Source organism: Dermacentor albipictus, chromosome 3 (genome assembly GCF_038994185.2).
Source record: "Dermacentor albipictus isolate Rhodes 1998 colony chromosome 3, USDA_Dalb.pri_finalv2, whole genome shotgun sequence".
NCBI lineage: Eukaryota > Metazoa > Arthropoda > Arachnida > Ixodida > Ixodidae > Dermacentor > Dermacentor albipictus.
This window is the reverse complement of record NC_091823.1, coordinates 122,769,003-122,785,129: the sequence shown is the minus strand read 5'-3', so window position 1 is coordinate 122,785,129 and position 16,127 is coordinate 122,769,003. Positions and strand designations below refer to the sequence as shown.

At 50.5% G+C, this 16,127-nt stretch overlaps 1 protein-coding gene across 4 annotated transcripts in view; it reads right to left on the bottom strand.

The window, feature by feature from the left end:
* Positions 1-16,127, bottom strand: part of LOC135909456 (E3 ubiquitin-protein ligase RNF19A-like) — a 124,985-nt gene that overhangs the window by 32,856 nt on the left and 76,002 nt on the right. For 3 of the 4 annotated variants that reach the window (XM_065441438.1, XM_065441441.1, XM_065441439.1), the window contains exons 2-3: positions 2,118-2,370; positions 1,174-1,571 (exon numbers count right to left, since the gene is read on the bottom strand). In XM_065441438.1, the coding sequence (XP_065297510.1) occupies positions 1,174-1,571; positions 2,118-2,336 (617 nt within the window). In that variant the 5' untranslated portion in view covers positions 2,337-2,370. Of the gene's footprint in view, positions 1-1,173; positions 1,572-2,117; positions 2,371-3,232; positions 3,320-16,127 lie in introns of all 4 variants that reach the window. The other variant, XM_065441440.2, reaches the window with a different exon arrangement.

Here is a 16,127-nt window from a genome sequence, read left to right as displayed (position 1 = left end):
GATGAGACAAAGACGAACGCTGCAACACACACACTCACTAGTGTGGATTTGTTTCAATGTTCATCTGTGTTTCATCAAGTGCGCTGTCACTGAATTCATAATATCCAACTAGGCCACCATTCTCTCCTTTAGCAGAATGTTTCCTGTGCTTCGCTCAGCCTCACCGACATGACTTATGTGGTTTGCTAATTTTCAATTTGTTTTTCGTAATTTGATCATGTTGAACTGCTCTGATCACTTTGGCTTTTTCGTGCATCACTGAATGTCTGTGCGCAAGTGTTTTTCGCAAACAAACATATGCAGCTCCAAGCTCAACATTCCTGTGTGCAGCGGTTATTTGTGCTGGTTTCAGCTGTGCCAACCTTACTCCGGTTTCTTCAAGATTACACTCTCGTGCACTAAAGCCTGGGACACCGCTTTGCGTGTCTGGAGGACATAGTGCCCAATCTCTGCCAGAGATACACCTGTTTGCTGCCAGTATCGCAGATTAACCACAAACATACTTGAACCAGGGCAAATAAGTGCTTTCATATTTGGGCATGACCGATGACTTCGAAAAGGCGAGTGCTTCAAGTGCAGGCAAAGCAGTGGAAAAGCTGCACGTTTTGTTGGTTCTGACATTATTGAGTAGTCAATTCACACCACCGCGACAACTCTGCAAAAACAATGAAATATGGCAACTACGATCTATTGGAAGTGTGAGCATGCTGCAATGCATCTACGAAGCAATATTGTTGCCCTTAGACCTGGTAATTCACGTGAGACTATCTGAATGCCATCTTATGCAACCTCTGCAGCACTGCCATAGCATTCCGAAACAACCCCTCGATGACACCATTCTAATGTCACTTGCCCTCATCAGACCGTTTTAGCCAAGCGTATACTGTTCATTCCACTCAGACATGCGTATTTTAACAAGTTGCACACAACCATTACGCAAGAATGCTATTGCATGTGCGCATGTTGTTTGTGCTGGAAGTGGAATGTAACAATACATCCACTGGGTTTCTGCTATTTGGCAGACTGCCACGCCCTCATGTCTCTGGGACACATGCCTGTCAGGCTCATGAAATGGTCAGCTAAAACTGTCTCATCGTTTCTGCTGGAGTCAGCAGCTGCCATTGGGAGACAGAGTCTGCATGCCAGTTCCATGAATGAAGAACCAGGGCTCACCCGCAATCTGGTGCAGGGCACCAACGGGCATCTGGCTCAGTGACGAGGACGCGGCGCAGCATGAAGCTCTCGTACTTGGCCACCATGAGCTCGTCCTGCAGCAAGCGCCGGATATCGCTTGGGTGCATGGGCTCCGAGCAGGCGGGGCAGGCGATGTTCACCCGGCTCTCGGATATCTCCACACGCAGGTACTGGCGCAGGCAGTCGGCGCAGGCACGGTGCGTGCATGACGCAAGCCGTGGGAACGCCTCGGCCGGTGCCTCGAGCAGGCAGAGCGGGCACTCGAGCAGGCCGCCACCGCAGCTCCACAGGGACTCGGTGTCCGAGCTGCCCTGGCGCTCGGCGGCACCCATCCGAGACGCTGCACCACCGCTGCCACCACTATTCCTCCGCGTGTCCTGCAACGTGAGCAGGGTTGTAAACAATGCAGTATGAGCCTCGAATGAGGTTATACTAAAGGACATATGTTTACCACCAAAGAGGCTAACAACTAAAAGGAACACAAATGACAACAATGTTGGCCAGTAGAGAATCCCCCCTATCAGCACCTTTGTTCCTGTCTGCGGCATACCTCTTTTAGCAGTAAATACATTTTTAGTAAACACCAACTAGGCCAAGATCAAGTTTTTCAAGAATGTACTATCGCTCACAAAATGTCTCTAAGCCAACGTTCTCGCGGTGGCGTCCAACAAAATATCGTACCACTATGGAGTGGACGTAAAAGCCACGCAGTAGTGGCGTGGTCTTCAGCACCGGACTGTTTTCAGACATACAGGTGATTAATGGAGCGAGCCGATCAAGGCCAGCAGCAATCGCCACACGGCACTATGTCAGTCTCCTCAGAAGCACGCTTTGGCCTGGGAACTTTTGCAACAGACAGAATGTCAACACAAACTTGGCACACATGAGGGCCGACTCGGTCACCCGCCCAACACAAGACGTACCCTATGCTGCTGTGGTGGCATCCGTTGCGGGGGCCGGACAGCCTGTTCGGCATCGTGGGGGGAGTTGCAGGAGCGGCCAAAGTTGCGCCGGTTGAGAAAGGATGATGAGGAACCGAGCAGGCGTCGCAGAGAGAAGCGGCCCCCAGCCAGCGGGTGGCGCCGGGTGGGCAGCACACCGCCACCTTCGGGAGAGCCCGGCGCCCCCGCGGACGAGGCCATTGTTGGTTGCTAGTGGGCCCTTCCGCTGGTCAGCCTGTGTTGGAAGGAGAGAAAAAGGTTGTAGCCCACACTCAAAGGCTGAACTCAAGCAGCTGAATGCAGAGGCTTCATAGAATGAATTCGGTAAGCAGTGCAAACAGGATAGCAGCGTTTCCTCATCATCCTCTTCGCTACCTTGTCCCATCCTCACTGCTTCAAATTATGCTATACAGTATGAACCAAAATGACAATAGCAAGGGCTGGGACACAGAGCACTTGATGAGCACTGTGACTCAATAGCGTTCTATTTGTGGATATTAAAATCAATTGGAAGTGTGCTAGGCATCCCTGACAACAGACATGCAATGCACCTGCTGTTTGGTCTGCTGAAGCTCAAATTTTCACTTACTATTTGGTGGCAAAGCATTAAAATATGAAGGGAAATGCTTTCTTTCTTGAACTACATACCCATATTGCAGTAGCGCTGGTACTTTAGTATTAAGTCACTGTTTTTATAAAAACGTCTTATTTTCCAGCCTACCAGATTAACTTGAGTCTAACGCACACTTCTTTTTTGATGAAATGGGTCCAAAAACAAAAATTGAGTGCGCGTTAGAATTGCGTATGACCCTAAATCTGTGCTACCATATCGCCATCGGCATTTCAAAAGGGCCACCTCATACGCGCTTCGAGCCTAGCTGCCGTAGCTTTCTCCATGTCCCGTAGTACGGGTGCTTAGGTTACTTCACCGTCAATCCTCCCGTTTTCTGCATCTGCTCTATCAGCATGGAAGTGCCGAATACAAAGACAAGCCGAGTGTTCATCACGATACCGCAATTAAAAGGAAAGTGATCACTTGTGCGGAGACAGGCGGAAATCGGGCCGCATCATGGGCATACGGAGTTCCCAAAACTTGCCTGCGGGACTGGCACAAACAGGAGAGGTATTCTACTCTGGCAGCTGCTACGTAGGCATGGCCACGCGGCCCCTATCTGGAAAGCGACCTGCGATGGAGACAGTTTACATACCTAGGCATACCGCACTGTGTTTTTGTCGCTTAGTTCATGTTAAAGCTAGAAGCCACACAAAAGTCAATTCACTTGTGCCTGCTACCACACTTCTTCACTCCAGCATTCTGATAAAAAGTTTCCGTGGTCATTGAGTGAGACATGCTCATGTTTGGTTGTGTACGCATGACACCATGCTTGTTAATTTAGTTACTAAGCGAATGTTTAAAAGTTTATACGGCTGATAAAAACACTATCCTTGCTTTTTGTATAGCTGTCTACTAATTTGCCAGCGCAATCGATGCTTTGCCTTTCGGGCAAAACTGCTTTTTATTTACTGCAGCGTTAGTGCACTGGGAGTAAATATTTTGTTTTTCCAAATGAGAGAAAGTTGTATTTCTGTATGAAATAATAAGGTGCGTGGTGCTGTAATGGACTTTTCTTTTTTTGGTAATGGAAAATGGGTGCACGTTACGATTGAGGGTGCGTTGCAATAGAGTACATACAGTATATCAAAACTCCTCAGTGAGTCTTTCCTTTAGAATGCAACGTAATGAATGTATACTAATTAACTATTGACAAGAGACAGGCACTGTCCAAATTCCGTGATGCCCTGAAAAGATAGTGACTATAGAGTGCCTCAATGTCCAGGCGAGGAGAACATTGAGTCGCTAACAGTGATTTCAAGGCTGTCTTTCGTTGTTACGTGTTCTCTGGCTTACCAAGCCTCTACCTCACAATAAAACTGAAGTGTCTGGTATAAAATAAATGTGAGTTATGAATGCAGCTGAACAGTGCCCCTTTAAAAAATAAAACAAAAGTGCTGATATTTAATGCTGCACCAATAATGGCCGTACACATCTTCACAGGTCCACACACACATAGCAGTTCTTGCACTTTCATCTCACACGATCACTATTGTAATCGTTCCCCTAGGACCAGGACTATACTCTCGCAATTTAAGCCACTGATGTTCAGGAAACAAGATAAACATTTCTGTTCTTACACCACATAATTATTATATGAAGCGTAGAGGCATTCCAGCTGTGCTCTCACACTTTTGTTGCCATGGCTACAGTGCAGTGATGCCAGAGGCTTTCAAAAGCTTGCTCCATGTCTTCCCACGGCAACATTTTTATAGAACATTTCCAATTCATGCTCTACTGTACCCTTCGGTTTAAATAAAAATGCCCCTTGTCTCTTTTCGCCTGACCAAGAGTCTGGTCAATGGACAGTAACAGTAACCACAAGGAGCCCAAATCTACTTTTGTTTCGTTTTTTTTTACTAGAGCGCAACACTTAGGCGCCGGTTCCTGCGTTGAGAGTCTGCGTACCTCGGCGTAACCAAGCGAACGAGCGCAGCGAAGGACGAAAAAGCGAACGCAGGGAGCAGCAGGGGATGAAAGACGGCAATAGCGAAGGGCGTGGAGGAAAGCGGAGGAGGAGGAGGATGATGCGGCGGAACCATTAGGTGGAAAGCGGCGGAGGAGGGTATGCCGAAAGCGTGAGAAGTGCGTAGTGCTGCGCAAGACGCGTTCTGCGGCGACGATCGCTACGAGATGGCGCCAGGGTAGCGCGCGTTTTCGCAGATGACGCCATTGATAAGGCATGCGGCGAGCGCGCCCACCGATACCACATACGGAAAGAAAGCGCTGCAGGAGTGGACGTCCGTCTGCGGCGGCGGCTGCTGTGAATCGCGCCCGCGCGTCACTAACACGCTGCCTCTCGCGATCTCCGAAGCGCCAAACTTCGCTCCGTCTGCAGCGTGCCGCACGAGACAGATTGTCCGCGCCAGCCAACATGCCGCGCAATGAAAACACACATGGAGCTGCGCTCTCAAATTTCGCATTAGAGAGTATCGTAGTCATCGGTGAATTGTTTCTTCCTCCCCTGTCTCCATCTTAGACATGAGCATCAACACCATCCGGTCTGCCTATTCGTGTGTGCTTATTTCAGCGTTCCTCCTTTAATTTTTGTGCATTCGGGAGGGGAGGATGCACACAGGGGGTCGGTCATTCGTGAGCTAGACGCGCTGCGTTCCTCTAATCCTGCCCTAAATGTTGCGTGTTCACGTGTGTATAAAAGTTTTCGTGAGGGTTGGAACGTCACAGAATTCCACCAAGCAGCACAGGTGACACACAAAGGTCTGTGTAATCAAGCAAACCACAAGGCGCAGGAAAGTGGCCCTTAACGACAGACGTGAGCGGACACGCGTCGCCATTTCACGAAAACGTGATGCGAATCGGACATCGCACATACGCATGGCGCACTCCGGTGAAAAGCGATGCAGTTCAAAGCCGCACCATGGCCATTCTTTTTTCAGATTTGCAAGGTGCACTTCCCAGAACGGAGGGGAAGTGCCAAGTCGACCCCGACGGCAGTGCAAGGCCAGGGCGACTTGAGGCGCCCGAGGAGCAATCTCCGTCGTAGCACCGGCCGCAAAAATTGGAGCAGCTCGGAGAAGCTAGTTTGGCCACATTATATTACTATAGATAAATTATGCATATATATATTACTATAGATAAAATATGCACATAAAATATATCGTAAGTGCATAACAGCAATAAAATATGCAACGAGTAACAAATATATATATATATATATGTATGTATATGTCTGTGCGCCAAAAGTGGTGATTGAGCAGCAGCGATCACGCACACCCCTTCCTAAACGATGGTCCTTGTGGTGCCGGTAAGAAGCTGTGTAAAATCTAAGGCTTTGCAGAGGATACTTCGTAATGGCTAGTGCAAAGTTCGCCACGGAGATGAAACAATCTCTTCAAAAACACCTGTTGGTCTAAATTGTAATTTCAATGTCTAATATGCCTTAAAACCGACTATATATAACGCTCAAATAACCGGCACTGTCGCGGGCACGTGAGGAAAGTTTAGTGTCACAGCCGCGAGATGTCGCCACCACCGAAACGACTGCAGCGCGCCACGCGGTTTCCTCGACGAGGACGAAAACAAATTGCGCCTACACAGCGGCGCGCCATCCAACCTCGCTGGCCATGGCCTACACGACATGGCCTCGTTTTATTTTGTATTTATTTGTTTAATGTTCAAAACGAAGTGCGCATAAAAAGTGTCTTCAAGGTAGTTTGCTAACAGATGCAAGCGAATCTACGTCACAGCGCTGTGCGGCGCTAATTTTCTTTTTCGGGGACAGCTGCCTTATATGGCATGAAAAGAAAGAAAAACTAGAAAGAAGCCTATAAATACGAATACGATCCCGCACCATGCCGGAAAGCCAGCAAGGCTCTGTAATTAGGGCCTTCTTGACCACACGCTGAAGTCAGACTCTCTCCTGAAGTTAGGAGAGGGCACACATCTCGCATCTGTTTTTTCTTTTTCTTTTTTTTTAAGCTAGAAAAGTTGTAAATAAGTATAGCAAAAGAGGTATTGGTGGGTGGTCGTTCTTTTCGCGTGCTCCATTCCAGCGTGGCTCACTGGTGGTCAGCAAGGATAATTAATAGCGACGGTAAGCAAGCGCTCACAGAAACTAGGCCTACAGACAACGTAAGACATTCCTCGTTTTCTTTGTTGCCGTGCCCAAAACTAAACGGGCGTAAAATTTAGCTTCCGAGGTAACTTGCCCGCAGGCGCAAACAAAACCCACGAAATCATCTCGGGGGCCTCGGCGGCGCACTTAGTCCCTGCGTGACTTACTCGCGGAGAATGAGGTCGAGCGAGCAGACGACGCGGTCCAGAAATGAACGAACCTACCGGGCTCATTCCGTCAGCGCAACAACTTCGTGTACGAGAGACACCACAGCGCGCTGCTTCGAATTCGTCCACCCGGTGTTTCTGTTATAATGTGTACACGAACGTGGGTGCACAAACGATCTTGCCCTCCGACCCCAAACGCGGACGGGCGCCGCTGAGGCCCGGAAACGGAAGCTTTCGACGGAATAGGCGGAGGACGATGCCGCTCACGTGCTCTCGGCGAAATCGTGCAAGTGTTACAAGCTTACCAACAAGAGTCCGGACTGTTCCGTTCCGGGGTCCTTGCGCGTACAACGGTGGTTACAGCCGACTGGTTCGACGACGACTTCTTGCGCGTTAAGTGCAACCGTATCGACACGAAAGCTGGCCGAATGCATGGGGTATGCGATCGGAGTTCCCGTTACTCGGCAGCGTACAACTCGCGCCTTGTAGACAAGTGTGGCTCGCGATTACATATATCTGTACGTAATTGCCACAACGCAGACGTGCTCAAGCGCGCACACAGACACAAGTTACGCACTAGTTCAGAATAAATGTGGTGCGGAGGCTCCCGCTTCTGCAAGGTGACCATCGAAATGACACACGGAAGCAGAGTCAAAAAGCTTTCTTTTTTTTTTTCCTCTCTTATTTCATTATGGACCGAAAACAAAGAGAAAACACTGGAAAGGTCCGGTTCACCCTCACTTCTCACTAATCTTTTTTTTTTTCTTTCCCGGTTTTTGAAAGCCATGTTAAGCCGCGCAAGCGTTTTATTAGTGGCTGCCACGGACACATTAGCAGACGAGCACAAGCCAGTGCACAGCTGTGGTCGCCCTTACATCGACTATCGGTCAAAAAAAAAAAAGAAAGACAGAAAACCGCCATCCACGTGAACCTCCACGCATGCGACAACAGCGTGGTGAAGCGAGCAAAATAATAAAAGAGAATGCTCTGCTATGCACATGCATGCATCGCCACATGGCCGCCGGCGCTCAGCCTTGAGATGCCACTTGTATAGTGCGAGTGGCACGCGGAAAAGTGCGCCTGCGCAAACTCTCTCTCTCTCTCTCTCTCTCTCTCTCTCTATATATATATATATATATATATATATATATATATATATATATCATAAGTGAGGGCTTATACGCAGTTGCATGGCTCGAGCCGTTGCACACATTAGTCAAGATTAAAATTAAATTATGGGGTTTAACGTGCCAAAACCACTTTCCGATTATGAGGCACGCCGTAGTGGAAGACTCCGGAAATTTCGACCACCTGGTGTTCTTTAACGTGCACCTAAATCTAAGTACCCACGGGTGTTTTCGCATTTCGCCCCCATCGAAATGCGGCCGCCGTGGCCGGGATTCGATCCCGCGACCTTGTGCTCAGCAGCCCAACACCGTAGCCATTGAGCAACCACGGCGGGTAGTCGAAATCGGCACTACACCATGTTTTCTCGACAAAAAAGCCGAACCTGGATTTATTTTGCATGCCCAAGGCGCCTGGACCTTGCAGAGGGGAGTGATGCGCATGCGCACAGCAACAACACGATTGCTTGTACGCTTTCATATCAATTTCAACATAAAGGTGGGCGTCTGCACTAAACTGGCACGTTAAAACAACATCTTTTCCGGATTTTCCCCGACTCGTACTATGAAAATTCCTTGGCAGCCTGTGATATTGGAGGTTCGGGTGTAAGGAATAACACGGTGGTTTATAAAGCTTAAAGTATACCACATATACCAGCCCATAATCTTCAGACAACCACGATTAAACTGTAAATCGGGTTGGATGCATTACTATTCACGACCGAATCATATATGTTCCACGACGTTTTAACCAGCAGCGGCGACAGACTCTCACGCTCACAAAACCAGCAAAAGACACCACTATTCGTGGATTGTGTAGGTTCAGTAGAGCACTTCCAATTCTTTCTGGCGTAACACTATGGCTTCGCATCGCCATGACCGCTGAATTTCTCCGATTCAAAGATACCGTGATGAAACTGCCGCATTGCTTCTAATTCAGGCACATATATGGTGTGTCCTAAAAAACAAGATACGGAGACGAATATACACCTTTAAAAACATACTGCATACGAGAGAATCGAACCATTCGCCCCCAGCTTCGTCTGCACAGCGAAGTCTACCAACAAGGCGGGACGCACTAGCGAGTGAAAATGTGTCCGTTGTTACACTGATGCAAACCACTTCAAATGAAAACAAGAAAATCAGAACAACGAGTTACGTGTGCCTCGAGTCAGTCACTGACCAGACGAAAGTCTCAGCGCGCGATGCATTCCGTTCGAATAAAGTACAATAGCAGCGTGCTCTCTGTTGCGCTGCTTCCCGTTAAACTCGAGTTGACGGACATCGACCACCTGCTGCAGATAATTGGACGCTGTGGCAGACGTTATCACACAGCGCCATCCTATACTCGGAACCGGAAAAAATAAGGACAAATAAGCCGTCATTCGTCTATAGCTTAAAGCTAATCCAAGCTACAGCGCAACAACACCCGGACGGCATGTTAAAGAGTGTCAGCAGGTGCAGCGCACAAAAACACCGAATGTTCAAAGCCTGCACCGAACATGGCTTTAAAAGTGGCACGATCGCGCGCCGCCAGCTTCCCTGTGCGCCGGGTCACGACACACACACACACACACACACACACACACACACACACACACACACACACACACACACACACACACACACACACACACACACACACACACACACACACACACACACACACACACACACACACACACACACACACACACACACACACACACACACACACACACACACACACACACACACACACACACACACACACACACACACACTGGGAGAGGGACCTATTCCACGACGCCCGAGGCCTTTTTTACGCAGAACGACCTCCACCCCCACCCTTAGACAAAAGAAAGGTGTCAAGGGGAGCAAGATGATCCCTGACATCCGTCCGGCTACAGAATGGCACAGTGTCGCGGCAAACCCAATGCATCTGTTTGGATACGACGCGTTCGTACTCCCTATTCATACTCCGCAGAGTTTGGTTGGTTGGTCAGTTGGTCGATGGAGTCCAGCCCTGCGATGGCCGACGTATCGTGTATGCTACACCGAGTCTGACAGCTAAAAAAAAAATATTTACGCTCGCGAAACTCAAGGTATCCTTGTACAGCGTTTATTATACGTTCGAACAAGTTTTTTCCCGTCAACTCGAGAAAGGGGGAGAAAAAGAAATACAGATGGGAGAGAGAGAGAGAACTAAACTTTTATTTTCCGAAACGGTAAACCGAGTCAGAACCCGGTTCACCCTAGGTGGGAGGATTCCTTATTCCAAGAACCCTCTGGCTTGGGCTGCCTCTTTGGCCCGGGCGACGAGACTGCGTTGGTCGTCCAGGTCATCGGAGGAAAGCTTGGCCTCCCACGTTTCGGTTATGGTATGGATCTGCGGTGATTTGGGGCGCTCTTCTTGTGCTTCTATGGGGCGGCTTTCTTTGGAGTCGTCTTGTGGAGCTTGTGAGGTAGGGTCTGTGGGTGTGCCACGCAGTGGGCAATCCTGGACCATGTGTTGCAGGGTGTCTGGAACGTCGCAATGGGGGCATATGTACGAGTACTGCGTAGGATACAGTCTGTGCATGATTATTCCGTGCACGTAGGTGTTGGTCTGTAGGCGGCGCAGAATGACTTCTTCCTCCTTGCTTAGATTCTTGTGTGGCAAAGCGTACGTTCTTCTGCTGAGTCGGTGGTGTTGCAGAAGCTCCGAGTACTTTAGGGCGATGTCATCAACGTTGGTGGCCGGCCTAGTGTGGGATTGCAGGAAAGCCCGGCTGGTATGCTCGCGGGCAGCGGCGTGTGCCGCCTCATTTCCTGTCATGCCCTGATGGCCTGGAACCCAGTCGATGTAGGTGTGAAAAAAAATAATAACGAGGCGGTTGAGTACATGTGAACACACACACACACTCGCTAACCGTCACAAGCGTTCCTGACAGTGCATGTCGCCTTCGAGAAGCGGTAACGGGGCTTTTGCGGTCCAGTGGGCGCAAGACGTGCTTATTGGGCCAAGGGTCTCCTCCTACGAGAGTAGTTTGTCATCCGAGCGGCTGACATACGCTAGCTCACAGAGCACGGTTCTAACAGCAGGGCGCAGTTGCCCGGGTACGAGTGACCGTGCTGAACGTGCTTGGGAAACGGCGCTGCCGCCTTTTTTTTTTTTTTTTCTTTCGACGATCTCCCCACATACAGTCAGAGTGACTCCGTGCGCTTATACATTACGAGGCTGGAAGGTCAGAACCGCATTCAGAAAGAGACTAGAGGGAGAGCGAGAAAAAAAAAAAGAGAGCCAGACCACTGCACTGGAAAGTACAGCACGCCCGAGCATCAAAGCGCATCCAGCGAGGAAGGCCTCACGTCGGCGCCTTGTTTGTATGTCAATTTCGTGAGCGAGGTCAGTATATCTGTTTTTTTTTTTTTTCTGTCACCGGAGCCGAGTTCATGAATCCAAGATCAGGAAACGGGAAGCCACGCGAAACAGAGAGAAAGAGTGTGTGGTTGCGGTGTGTGTGAGAGAGAGAAAGAGAGACCAAACACCCAACAGACAGCGACCCCACTCCTTTCCTTTTTTCCTCTGCGAGAAACCAAATACCGGCCACACCCACGCAGAGCCGTTTACTTTCTTCTGCCCCCAACCCCTCTTTCCTCCTCCTCCCCCACCCCGCACTGTTACAGCCCCGGCCGGCAAGGCACGACGCGCAGTCCGCCCGCTACTATATCGAGCCTGCCCGCGCAGCCAGCCGCGGTCGTGTACAACCTTGTACCAGTAGTAAAGGTCTCCCCCACCCCTGGCGCCGCGTCGGTGCAACGCACCGAACCGTGAAACGCATCCGCCACGGAACCGAAAGAGAAGCCCCGGACGAAAACGCGCGAAATAACATGCACACGCGCAATCCACTCGCGCATGCCGCATGCGAGTAAAGAAAAAGACACGAAGGCCAAACAAGACAAGCAAACAAACGGCACACGCACATGATACGGTAGTAGTAGCAGGGGGCGACCTTGCGGCGCTCGGCAGATGCGCGCGCCACGCCTGCGCGAACAGCGCGGCCACCGGATGCACGCAACGTGCGGCGCGGATCCGCGTTTGTTTTTTTTTTTTTTTTGCATCACGCGCTGCGACGCCTTCCGCCACGAGACGCCGAGCGACGTCGGCATCGCGCAACGTGCGCGAACCCGCGCGCACACGACAACCACCGCCTACAAGACACACCCGGCCGGGAGAAGACGGAAAGTGATGACCGGCAGGGACCGCGACCCGCCAGGAAGATTGCAGCAGGAGCGACGGAAAGAAGGCCGGGCGGAGGGGGGAGGGCATATGGAATAGTGGCTTGCACAACAGCGTGTACGCCCCGAAGGCTCACCTACACGCATCGTCGTGATGCGTATAGCTGCGTAGGAGGCGCCCGTAGATTGACTGATTGATTGACTGACTGGAGAAAGGCAGCACTGGAATTCAGAGGCGCCGGACAAGGGACAACCGGCATCCGCGTTGCGGGGGGTCAGCTCGGGGAACCAACGCGCCTTTCAAGATTCAATAACGGGCAGGCGGCGGGTCGACTGCGTTGACGTTTGACGCTGCGAATCGGCAGTGATAGCTTTGCGTACGTGTTTGTGTAAACCCCCTCCCCCCTTCCCTGAAAAAAAAAATTAAATTATGGGGTTTTACGTGCCAAAACCACTTTCTGATTATGAGGCACGCCGTAGTGGAGGGCTCCGGAAATTTCGACCACCTGGGGTTCTTTAACGTGCACCTAAATCTAAGCACACGGGTGTTTTCGCATTTCGCCGCCATCGAAATGCGGCCGCCGTGGCCGGGATTCGATCCCGCGACCCCTCCCCGCGACCCTCAAAAGGGGGCCGGCTGCGATGACGTCGAAAGTTTTTGCCTCACTTAGGGAACACGAAGTGCTTATAAGCGGCTGTTGTCGGCTGCTAGCTGTGCTCGTCGTCGTGCTCTGTGCTCGTGAGCTGAGTGCCCGTCAATGTACTCGTGTGCTGTATGCTCGTCTTGCGTGCTCCATTTGGGAGCCACGCTTAGACTGTCGAATGTACCTCTTGTTTAAACTGTAAATATTGTAAATATGCCCTGTACGCCTAGATCCTCCCATGTTCCTCTGTATGACTTTCAATCCTAACAAATGGTGGCAGCGGCGAGATCGTCCGACAACTCCTACAACTGGTAAGAGCGGTGGGATCATCTTCCAAATCCTACAGGGCAGTCAAAGTCGGAATTTACTGACGGAAACGCGTACACTAGTCAACGAAGTCACCAAACGCACAAGTGCGTGTTAGCGCTGTACCGCCGATGAACTGCGGTTCCCGCTGCAGTTTTTGCAATTTTAGAGTCCCCAAGGGGGCTGCTTGGAAGCGCACAAAGCTAAGTCTGACTAACTTTTCAGTACTTGTTTTTATTGCCGCTAGAGAGAGGTGCCACATGATCATTTAGAGCAGCGCCATGAAAGTAGATGAGCGCTGCCGGCAAGGCGTTGTTTAGTTCTCTGTAGCGTAAGCATAATAAGAATTCAGTTGAGTACAAAACTCGCATGCAAGAAGGGCCTACCGTTGTGAAACAAACAAATCACTCGGCGTGTTAAGTTTGCTCAGGCAGCATCGAGGTGTGATGACTTCCCAAACGGGACGCGAACTTTTCAGCGAGAAATGGAACAAAAATAGCATATGCAGCAGCTATTAGCAATTATCGCCCTGAACTACCTATTTTCTAAACACATTTCCAAAAACCCAAACAATATCTAAGATGCCCTCGGGCGAAAAGAATAAAGCTGTCAGAGAAGCATTCGCTTGGTATCATTCCCATAAGACACAGCGTGATTTATACCCTTTAAAAACGAAGCAGGGTGAAAACCTCGCAGCTCAAAAGAATCGGCAAGAGTTATGCATGAAGCCACTAGCAACAGTTAAAACATGTGCGAAGCCACGCATAAAATAGATGTAAGAGCATGAAGTGCGCGACAGCTGGTGCGAGGATTTACCGGGCCACATAAAACCAACAATTTCAGTTCTTGCAAACTTCAGTAGCGTCAACATACAACACAATACACTCGTGAAGCCGTGCTGCCTAGCTATAGCGCCACGCGGTAAAGAAGCGGGAAATAGTATAAGCGGCAAACGGCATTCCGAACTTTAGCGAAATGCCTTTAGATTACATACTGCACTGCAGACGAACTTCGTCGATTACACGTCTATGATAGAGCGGGAAAAAACACCGACGCGACAAAGGAAAGAACGAGCACAAAAAATTTCCCGCCGAAGCGGTGATCCATGGCTATCGTTGCTGCCGCTGATGAGGCTTTTCGGGGAATGATTAACACCGTATCCCCGGCACGTTCTCGCCGGTATTTGAGCCCCCCACCCTGCAACAATTCTTCTTCGACATTCCTTGAAGCTTTGGCCACCCCACACGTGCGAAGGGTGTTCCCTATTTTGCTCTGAAAACGTGAATAAGACAGAGAAGCGGTATCAACGACGCAACTATGGTGGGCGGCTGGCTCCTCTCCCGTGTGTTCTGCGCAAGGCCGCCACCAGTGGCGCGCGCGTCGGCGCGCACTACGCATATACGGCGGACGCTGTATCCGAGGTCTCCGGATTGATTTCGACCACCCGAACTAATTACGCGCACTCAAAGCAAGGCAGTCTATTAGACGAGCGTTCTTGCAAGTTGTTCCCATCGATATGCGGCCGAGGATCGAATGCGCAACCTCTCTCGATTGCTCATCGTCGAGATTTGCCTTACAGCGATCACGGCGGTTCAATAAAAGATCGCGGTATAAAGGCGTAGAAAAAACCTCAGCAAGTAAGCGTATCGTATTCCTACAGCCACAGACTCGGGGGAAAGAAAATAAAGGCGATGCAGGAAACAAAAAGAAGCCTCGACACTATACCACTCCGGTATCGCCAAGCACGCGAGGTGATTTACAGCGGTGATCAATCGGATTCTCTTTCTTTCTTTCCCCACACATAATCGAGGATAAATCAACATGAGTGCCGCAAAAGTCGTAACACATGGTCGCAAGCACGCCGTGCGGCCGCAAATTACAGCCGGGCGCGTAATTAATCGGCGCAACGGTGCAATCTGCCGGAGTCGAAACCCATCGAGCCGGTGTCGTACTAATCTATAAGCTTGACGGCCGATGGCGAGAACGCGCACATATCGATAAGCACGAAGGGAGGGAACGCAGGAAGTCTAACAGCACTTGACGTTGTATATAGCGTGCAAATCCCGCCCGTTGCGTGCACCACAAACAAAAAGAAGAAAAGCCCAGCCGGGCTGCGGACTCCCCGCGCACGCTCGGGCTATTTTTCGCCGCCTCGCCAAACACGCACGCGGCCTCGGTATGCATATAACGACCGGCGCAGGTTGTCGGGAGCTCTCGTCACGCTATAAACTCCGCGCATATATGCACCGAGCGGCTCAAACTTCGGCGCGGCCGCTGCAACATCATCGGCAGAGGGTTGACTTCCATTTTCGGCAACGGGACCACAGGAACGCGCCGGCGAAAAGGTCGCCACCTCGCGGAGTCTCGCACCCCCGCGGGCGCTCACTTACGTGCTATTCTGGACACCACCTCGCTCCCGTTTTTTTTTTTTTTTTTTCAGCCATCGATCAGATATGCGAAGACGGGGAAGTTCGACAAATACGGTGCAATTCGAGAACGCGCTAGAAGCACCCGGGCCGTCCAAATCAAACGCCGATCAGAAACAACGTCAGCATCTCGATATCGGCGCAGCGCCTACACAGTATGCCACGATAAACATCCCTATTATAGCATACCCATCGTTGCCGTTAGCGCGAGATAGAGTACTGCAATAACTGTGCCCCGTGGCACCACGGAGGAAGGGATAAGGCCTAACGATTAAGGCGTAACGTATCGGCCCAACACGTGATCGGCACGTCATAGGGCGCGGTGGGTTTTCGTGCCCCTGGCTCCGCAGGCAGAGCTTCGGCAGGACAGCTCATCGATTAAAGAATACCGGAAACCAATAAACATCCGGCAAATACGCCGAGCGCTCGTGTGGGGC